Source organism: Varroa destructor, unplaced genomic scaffold (assembly GCF_002443255.2).
Source record: "Varroa destructor unplaced genomic scaffold, Vdes_3.0 BEIS01000001.1, whole genome shotgun sequence".
NCBI classification, from domain to species: domain Eukaryota; kingdom Metazoa; phylum Arthropoda; class Arachnida; order Mesostigmata; family Varroidae; genus Varroa; species Varroa destructor.
Window position 1 is genome coordinate 44097500 of NW_019211454.1, and position 10232 is coordinate 44107731.

Sequence of the window (10232 nt, forward strand, 5' to 3'; positions counted from 1 at the left end):
TTTTGCGACAATTCACAATCGATATTTATAATTTATGCGACATTTTCTTGAGTCAGTTATGTCAAGAGCTTAGTGGCTGTTGCACATAATTGTAGCATATGTTACGTGATAGTAGCCGACCATGTAGCAATGGTGTCGTATTTTGGCAAGAAGACAGAAATTAAAATCGCTAAAGATATACTTTCCGTGTTATTGTTGCTGTCAGACAAATCTATCGTCATTCTTATATAAATCGTTGGTTTATAACGGGAGTTCCGCCTGTGGTTGCGACGCGCACGTTTCAGGCCTTACGGGCATTTATGGCCGCCAATATTGCGTTCGATATTTTAAAATTAATTCTTCCGATAGCGAGATACAGGCCTCATGGCCGCTCATGTTCAGGCGAAAAAAGCATGTTCCTCAGTGTTGTGTTAGTGACTTTTAAGTAACTTACTGCTATTTCAAAGCATAACGAAAACTTTGGCTGTGTATTTGGTGTTTTTTCTTTACATCCTTAACGTAACAGGAGTCACGGAATTCATATATTATTTTTAATAACAGATTGAATGTTTGGCAAAAAACGTGACCGAATGGACACCAGAATAACAATTAAGAATCAGAATTAATAACATGAGCAAGCGAACAAACACCAAAAATTCGGTCTATCGCATACCTATGTAACACGCAAATGTTTTCCTCCCTTGAGAACCAAAAAAAAACAGGCCCATTTTACATAGAACATTTCGGATGAATCTGTTCGATGCCTTTTGCTGGCACAAACGCATCTGGTTGTAAACAGGTGGATGGATATCGCCAGATGCGACAGGAACGACGATCCACAATGGTACTTTTGACATATTTCTAATTACGTTACTAATTGTGACATAATTTGTGTAAACAAAGAAAACTACACCGACGAAAGTAGTAATGTTGTTTTCAAAAGTGTTCAAAAACGACCAGTCTGCTGCTGACCGGGCTATCTGGCCCAATCGTCAGGCAGGATACAATAAACTGGGTTACGTTGTTACGCATTCTGATGCTTTATAAACATACAGGCAAGCTGGCTCTATTCTATTGGCCTCTGTGGAATTCAAATCACGCGACGAAGGGAGAAAAACAAACGAAACCCCTGGGAAAATTAATATTGTGCCCGTTGCAGGGCAAATATTTATGTTACGGTGGTGATTGGTCATTTAAAAAACTAGAATACTAAATGGACAATCATAAATAGTCACAAATGAGCGTGTCAAAGAATAATCAAGTCATATTTATACAAGACATACTACGCATTTTGTTGAAATCGGGGTCAGACTCTCGAGTGTGTGTCACTTCTCCTGATCGCTTGAAGATAAGTTTCCGTTGAAAAGTCAGGTAACAAACTAACGCTTGAACATCGCACCATAGGTCCTAAAAATCGTGTGGCCGTTAAGGTTGTGTCTGGTCTTGGTGGTCAGAAAAGGACTTACTGAAATATGTCTTGTAAACTTGGTAGTAAATACTTATCATTTAGCGCCTCCGGTTAGTCCGTCCAGACACTACACATATTCATATATAAATTCAGACCTAAGCTAGTTTGAGCTGTGACGGTGTTCCTCGAGCATATGCTATAAGTTTAAGGATTGACATATTAAAATAGCTTGTTAGAGTAGCAACGTGATATTGATGTATTTGAATGGCAAATGTTAAATGGGAATTTTCTTTCTCTCAAATATGGCTATAATCCGCTTCTGTGCTCTGTTCGTCTAATTTATTTTCTGGAAATCACTGTTACCAGACCTATTGGGACTTCATTCATTCGTGACGGCTTCATTCTGGCTTAATGTGTTCGCGCGGCTTTCAGCACAGCCCTCCTTTGTCTCGTTCTGCTTTGACTTGTCTTCAAGGCAAATTCTGTCGCCCCAGAGTTGTCAGCAGACATGTGTAGGCATATCTTTTCGCTGGACAATGATTTCTAAATGTACATATTCATTAAGTTGATTACCAAACGTTTTTACACAGGTCGTCGGGGGATTGCGACCAGTTACCGCGTTACATGTTGAAACGTACGATTTAGCTTTAATAACCGTGTGGCATTGAAACAGCTGTTGGTATCGTTCTCCTTTATTTGTTGACTTATTTGTTGCCATTACCTGTCGTTGGTCTAATTAGGAGGAGCTCAGTTTTTCAGGTAAAAAACGATGGATGACTAAGCTGTATTCTGAAACACCATTAACACTTACGTACTCAAATGTTTGCTGTAGTTTGATATATATGGCCGTTACGTCCCTAATATTTAGATTGCGTTTCGTTATTGTCGCAATAGTTAATCTATTATTAATACCGAGACACTATTTCATTGTAAATGAGAAGAGTATTGATTGTTTACTTCGGAAAAAACACTTCTTAAAATTAAATTTCGCTTAATATATGTGTTACGCGTTACCGTAGACGTAACTAACTCAATTTGTCTTATACGCTCGCATGGCAGTTCTACATAGTCAGCCTAAAAATGTCCTGTTGTGCCTACTCGAATTGGGACGAATCGCTTCGCGCTTGGGCATCGAGGCACCGGGCCTGGTCGAGCTCGAAAAGGAAATCGAACGCGAAGAGCGGCGGATTCGCGAGCAGGAACAGCTCGAGCTTCAGATGCGGATGGAAATGGCGAATGAGCAAAAGAGGTAAGCGACCGAAATTATGTCTATTGCCGTCATTGCAATAAAAAAAAGTTTATTATCGATTTGTACCATTTTTTAAAAGGATTATTATGAACTGGGTAGTTAGCCCGTATGGGTCATGGTCTGCGCTTGAGCCACGTGGTATTGCAACAGTAATCAGTAATTCTTGCCTACTTAGGGTTTCTAGAGTGTATAATTCGTCGTAATCTTAACTCGGAGATATCGCACGCAAAAAACTACTATCACAGATTTGATGCAGTCTCTAACTGCGACGGGTGAAATTTCATGAGAACTTAAAAATGGGAGCCATATGTTCGTTACTTTGTTGTATGTTAGAGGAAACAGGTAGTTGGGATGAAACAATGAATAATTATTTTAGCTTATGGCTTTGTTTACGCCTGCATGGATATAAGAATCAACCTGTTTGACGAACATTTAGGCAAAATGAACATCTACACGAATCTTCTGTCTGACTGCGCGACTCTTCTGAAATATGCTTACTTGTTACGTTAATTTCAACCTGTAGTATTTCTTATTTAATGCCTTGTGGTAATATTGAAAAAAACATTTATCACTATGCTCGTCAGTTATCTCATTCGAAGCGGTTAATAGTATGAAAAAATGGCCTTGAACGAAGGCACGGAATGGCTTACTCTATGAAGCAAGCGTGCCTCACCTGGACTGCGCCGGTACGGTATTGCACTGTTGCTTCGCATGTCTATTTTGGCTCTCATAGGAAAAAGCTGTGATGGAAACGTTATGATGGATATGTGTGTGTATGTGTGTGTGTGTGTGTGTGTGTGTGTGTGTGTGTGTATATAGGTCCGTTCACCACGCAGCCGTTCGACATAAACAGCATATGCGGGATGAAAAGAAGCAAACTTTTCCCAGCGCATATCTAGCAGCGCCATGTCTGAATGGAGACAACGCCGCAGTCTCCCCAGGGTACGCGCATGATAAAGTCATGGGGAAAAAGAAACGCCCCTGCTTGGCGTCATCGTCCCTGTTCGCAATAAATAAACGAATGGAAGCCAGTGAATCAATAGTGCTCCAGTCGTAATAGCAACAATCCAAATAGTGATCCCAACCTTTAAAAGCTTTCGCTGTTAGAAACTTCTTCGTCGGTAGTAGCTCTACCGAGATATTGCTGTATGAAAACGACCTAACTACAACCTCGATCTACTATAATTTGCACTTTAGTAATAATTTAATATAATTTGCACCGGATAATATATCCGGTAGAATTTCATTGGTAGTTTTGCCTGTGCTTCCAGATAATATCGGTAATAATGCTACCACGGATCTAAGTCGTAAAGAAGCCTTTATAGGTTAATTTTGGTGACATATAGATGGCATGGTAGGGAAAAGACACAAAATTACTACTACATATTTGTATGCTCATATACATTCGAAGCTGGTAAGACTGCTATAATGTAAACATCACTTTTACATCCAACAACTACTTTGATGGCTCGCCACCACTGTAATACCGGAGCTACAAAAATACACTGGATGGAATGGAAATATCATATCAGGCTTGAGGTATTTTGAATGCAGATTATATTAAGGTTTCTTTTCGAGCTTCTGATCATTAACACATCCCGTGGTTCCCTTTTATTTATGTATTTTCGACGTTATATTACAGGAGAGAGGATACGAAACGCGGCGCTGAGTGTGAGTTGCTGGCTACATCGCGAGACATTACACCGACGCCAGATGGTGCATCAATCGCCAATTCAATTGAAAGTCACGACAGTGGCGTCGACGAAACCGACGGAGATCTTCGCGCTCAAGGAACGCCTGCCAGAGAGCGCTCTTTGCTCGACGCCAAGAGTAGTTTAGCATCAGAGAGCGGGGAAAGTAACCCCGATAGTTTGGGCAGATCCCTTCAGAGCTCTCCAAACGGCTCCGTGGGGGACCTCTCACGCTGCTCCACGCCCTCGTCGACAGGCGTAGGTCATGGAGACAAAAGAAATGGCCGAATGTCTTCGGTCTCAAAAGTCCCAAAGAGCTTGATCCCCGTACCGGAATCTGGTCACTCCTCAGTTAAGAAGTGGATCCCCGGTGGAGCAGGGGCTGGCAATCCGGCAAAGACGAGCAGCAGCATGCAGGCCCTAAAGTTTGACCGACACTCGAAAGATGGGCTCACAATGCCCAGGTCGACATCGGCCAACAGCTTACGAGATGACGGTGGATGTGCGGCAGATGAGCACAAGGAAAACGCACTAAGCAACGGAAAGCCGTTGAAAAGCGGGCCTTCTCCGAGCAGTAATGCTACACTGAGTAAAGATGCGGCAGGCGTAGGAGCTGTAGAAGTACAACTGAGTACCTTAAGCTGCGCCTCGGTCAACGAAGTGGAAACTGCTGAGGAGAGCGCAGATGTACTGGATGCAAAGGTACACTTAACACTTCATGACCTAATAATTACCTAACCACCCATAACACGATCGTTACTTAAGGATGTGGTAGGCGACGATACAGTTGGTAATAATGGTGTAGCAGATATACTTAATTTTATAAAATTCATGCTTAATAAACTTAGAAGTTGGCCAATTCGTTGATTCTACGATTGCAGCTGGTTTACCCGAAGATATTGATAGAAATCAAATAACAGAATCTTCAGCAGAATGCCCGATGAAAACAATTACGCAATTACGTTTTAGTTGTATACGATTCAATTTAGCTATGCCAGCTAAGAAGAGCTAGATTGATTTTCTAGCTAATGTGTCAGGAGCATTGTATGCCATGTAGTTATACAATATACAAAATTTGGCCTGAAGATTTACTCAAGCTGTACCAAAAACCTGCCTACCTACCTATCTATCTGTCCTATCCTATCCTATCCTATTCTATCCTCTGATCTTTCTATCTATAGCTATCTATATCTTATCTTATCGCTTATCTTACCTAATCCTATATTATCTTCTAGTTAATCTTAGATTATCGTTTATTTTATATACTTTTTTATCTCTCTTATTTTCTATGTCATATTTTATCTTATCCATCTACCTCTATCTATTCTGATTCTATCGATCCTAAACGTATCTATCGTGGTCCAACGCTGTGCCTGTGCTGCTGCTAACGATGACGGCGTTCATGGCGATATTGTGCAGGTGAGGCATATAACTCAAAAGGTAGCAGAAAAGGCCCGACGGATTGAAGAACGGCGACGCGATGTGGACGAAAGGCTGAGTGTGCAAGAACCTATTGAACGCGAAGAGATTCCACTGGTCGAGCGGGTGTCTGAGGGTCGATACTTGATTGGAGGACGCATCTACTTTGTCAGGGTGAGAATAAATTTTTGGCATTACATTTGTACAGTTTGCTAAAGATTTTACTGGGCAGAAGGAAAAATTAGAAAGCGATTATCATGGGGCGTCTAAAATGGACTTTTTTCATTGTTAAAACTATTGCGAAAGACTTTTTCGTTTGACCAATATAATTACCAGTTGAGTTTCTATTCAGAGCTTACACCACTGACCAATTATTTTTAACAAATTCCTCGATAAATCGAAAAGGAGCTTCTTTAATAGATGTACGCCAAGCGATTTTGGTAGGCTTAAACTCTCAAAAGCGTTGCTCAGATACACAACGCTCATGAAATTCCGGCGAAATTTAATTCAGGACTGATGGCAGGCCAAGAGCTTTAAAAATGTAAAAATTTAGAATGACTTGATTGTTTAAAAAGTGTGCAAAGTCACGTAAAGTTTCAAGAAGACTGATTGTTAAAGTTTATCCGGACGATCGAATTGAAAATTAATTAGCCGTTTTTATATTGAACACCGAAGTGTATTGAAACTGGCTTTTGAGCCATTTTGATGAGTTTTCATGCCTTCCAAATGTAAGTCCTATTGAAGATCTCTTGGTGGACACCATGAAAGTGTTTATCGGATGTTTTTTTTTATAGGCCGCACGAAGAGGAACGATTTCGGGCTAAATGAAGTTTTCAATTCTGGTAGGTGTTGATCTTAGCGCGGGAAGATTAAACAACACCTGATTTTTGTCCGAGTTCCGAAAATAATGCGCTATTATCTTCCATGATGAGTTTTTGTTTTTTAGAGCACTGGTTTGCGGCAGTATTACTACCTGGTGCAATGAATCGGCGTATGCCTGTGACGATAAACAGCTTCAAACACGTTAGCCTTCATATACAAAAACGAACTAACAGCAATCCACTATCGTACGGTCTATCGAATGGTAAAGCTGAGCTAAGCTAATTTAAAGTACTGGATTTGTTTCATCATTACTGATAGCTCTTGAAAGAGAAGCATGTAATGATTCGTGTGGGCGGTGGCTGGGATACTTTGGAACACTTCCTTAGTCGGCACGATACAATGAACGTAGTCTACATGAAGCGAAACACCCGTTCAAAGTCATTTCAGAACGCGGCTGCTATCTACGAGGGAAGCTGCAGCATGCCGCTAAAGGTACTTTGCTTCGATATTATCCACTGTTTTGTTTGCCCAGCTCGAATCACATAAACTCTATAGTTTCGTTATTTGCCTTTCGTTTAATCATTATTAATAATTATGTTTTTTATTTAATTCATCATTATATTTATTTCATCATTTATTATTATATTAATGGTACTTACTACGGATAAAGTGAGTGATGTTTGAATTCGGCGGCCATATCTTGAACGTCCGATTTTTACGTCCAGTCAATATGAGCTATTGCGATTTACGCACCAATGGTTCGTACCCATATTCTCTGTTCGTATATGTTACTGTCATTTTAAACTTGCTTTGTTACATTCTTTTCAAATGTCTGATTTTAGAGTAACCAATTCGAGTCCGACTGGAAGGAGTCGAACTGGAGCATAAACTCGCTTGGATCACAGGCCAGGTCGGACAAGAATGATCGAAGCCTTACTCCAAACCTGAAAGGTAGGTAAATGTACTCGTCTATGCTAGTTCCTCACTTTACTGTAGTAGATCACGACGGAAAAAATTCGCCGACTCCACACCTTGATTGCTCAGAGCATACATTGAATTATGGGCTGGAGAGAAAATAAAGCCAGTATCTGCAGATACGCCTTGCTTTCACTGGATTCATACATACCAACCTAGACGACTAATCTAATCGACGCTTCCCTCATGTTGGTCTCATAGGTGAATCCCGTCCACGGTATCGCAGCGCGCATTCTGCGCCTCTACAGCGTACACAACCATTCTTAGCTCAAGCGACGTCCTGCCGCTCTAGTGCCATTTGTCTTTTCGACACCAAATGAGCTTCACTGAACACTTCATCCATCTACCGAGCACCGGGTCCATCCCTCAGTGAAGAGGCAAGTACGAAAGTGAAGGTCGCGGCCCGGTGTAGTGGGCTGGTTTGGTCGCGCTCAGCAAATGTAATAAGCTCGTATTGCTGGCATCCTACTTCATCGGCTTACGGCGAATTACTGCGGCCCGCTGATGCCTGCCAGCAAGCCGTTGTTGCAGTTTGTTTCGACCTGATTGCCTCGTAACGTTATGGTGGCCGTGTCCAGCACAAGCTATTATCCACTCTTCGGACACAGTGCGTCAACTTTCTCGTTGGTCTCTCTATTTAGTAGAAAAGGTATTCGCTAATGACGCGGACGCGTGTCTTCTGACCGCTATATTTTGGCTGTCTATAGCGTCGTCTTCGAGCAGACATCAGCGTCAGCGTCACCCCTGAGGCTCTGTTGTACTGTAAAGAAAACTGCACCACGGGGTTCTTGCACCCACCGCTTACGGCTAGATGTAGAGATTGAATCCTAATAGACTGTAGTGAAAATTGCGTGTCTGACACGATCGACGGACACGAATGGCTTCCCAAGTGTGACTGCGTGCTTTTTATTTGGACAAAGTTAATTATTCGAAAAGATGTGAAGTCTAGATGTCTACTTATTTCCGCAACCGTCCGTTACACATGCACGTATGTGTGTGTGCGCGTGCGTGTGTACAATTACTTCGAAAATTAAATACCGTACATCGCTCCCTCAGTCCCGTGTCATCGACGGAGATTTCAGCGGCACTTTTTATCGCTAGTTATGGCGGCTTTAGCTGATCCCCAAACGACTGTGTTCGCCGGCCATTAGAGATAGATATGCACATATGGGAAATATCCATTTTCTCTCCCGATTCGTTGTTGAAACAAACGAATAGTACCTAACCTAAACTTTATTATAATATTTCGGTAGAAAATATGCATGGGATCGTCTCGCAAAGAGCAAGCCATACTCAGAGACTAGCGTCCCAATTAATGATAAATTATTTCTGTGATTTTGAGCTCTCCCGAATAATATTGGTAATACCTGCTGTTTACTATGAGTGGCTGTGGCTGGTCACAGACACGATCGAAATGTGTATATATATACACACACACACACGCACTATATCTATTTTCTCTGCTACAGGCGATCGTAGTGGCGAGGCTGAAAACAACCTCAAAAATAAGCATCAATCCTGTACATTACTCTGCTGCCTGCTTGAATGTTTAGGTCGAAGTAATATATAGATATATACATATATATTGAACGTAGGCGACCCCGAGAATCAATAAGTGACACTGGGAAATGTTGTTACAGTTCTGGTAATCTTCGGCGAAAAAGTGGAAATCGTCTGAAATTTTTGTTATACTAGAGGTTGGACTCGGAAGTGTGGCCAATTATTGAAATACCTATTGCCGTTATGATGATCGCGCTCATGAGATGTTTGAGCCTATTTGGTTTATGAAGGAGGCCAAAAAGCAAGAGATGCAAATAATGTTGTGGGTGTCTGCATCATCAATACTAATCAAGCAAGTGACAAATAAATATGAAAACTAGGCGAGTTGTCGCGGCCTAGCAGGTAACGTCTTCGTTTCTTACCATGACGACCATGGTGGTAATAACGGTCACAGTGGTAAGATTGAAAATAATAGTGATGGATATTACAGACAAGCAACAACCCTGTACATTACTCTGCTGCCGCCTTGAATGTTTGAATTGAAGTAACTTTCCAAGTGTTACCTTAAATTGAAGCTAATAAACAATTTATCGCAGTTAATCTTCTCCTTTTTTTTTTTTTTTTTACTGTTTATACACTACATACTTTGTGGTATCACTATTTGCTGGATTTGATAAATCGAATAGTGTACGTAAATTTATCGTAAACAAGCAAAATAGAGGGACATTGAAGTCGCAAGTGGCTACAGATTGAGACTGGGTGCATAGAAAAGCAGTGTTACATGATCAAGGAGATACGTTAAACGGTCACTCCGATACGTATGCACAAGGGAGTAATAGCTGCAGTCTGAGAACAGGTTTAATAAGGAACAGACCTACGTGGGCAGCTAGATTTATGAGTCTTAAAAATCGCATGTGAGCGTCTTTGTACATACAAAATGCGCAATTGCGTGCATCAGTTAAAAATGTATTGTTCTTCTAAAAGACTTAATTTTCAGACCGAATGGCTCCTGTACCGTAGAGATAATTCAAATAGTGGCTTTAAATATCTTCATTTATCTTTTTTATACACTAACTTTTCAATAAATTTATTGTAAACGAAGCTGAAACTCTAAATCCGACCCTGTTTCTTTTCGTTTTAGGCTTTATTCACACAACTGCCACTTATATTTTTCGTGAGAACGATTGAC

At 41.0% G+C, this 10232-nt stretch overlaps 1 protein-coding gene across 9 annotated transcripts in view; it reads left to right on the plus strand.

Annotated features, from left to right (window-relative positions):
- LOC111245982 (uncharacterized) overlaps positions 1-9643 on the plus strand; it is an 88112-nt gene extending 78469 nt beyond the window's left edge. For 8 of the 9 annotated variants that reach the window (XM_086993408.1, XM_086993399.1, XM_022795100.2 and 5 more), the window contains 6 exons: positions 2447-2636; positions 4279-5029; positions 5747-5920; positions 6887-7060; positions 7411-7519; positions 7745-9643. In XM_086993408.1, the coding sequence (XP_086849534.1) occupies positions 2447-2636; positions 4279-5029; positions 5747-5920; positions 6887-7060; positions 7411-7519; positions 7745-7863 (1517 nt within the window). In that variant the 3' untranslated portion in view covers positions 7864-9643. The other variant, XM_086993430.1, reaches the window with a different exon arrangement.
- The last annotated feature ends 589 nt before the right edge of the window (positions 9644-10232 follow it).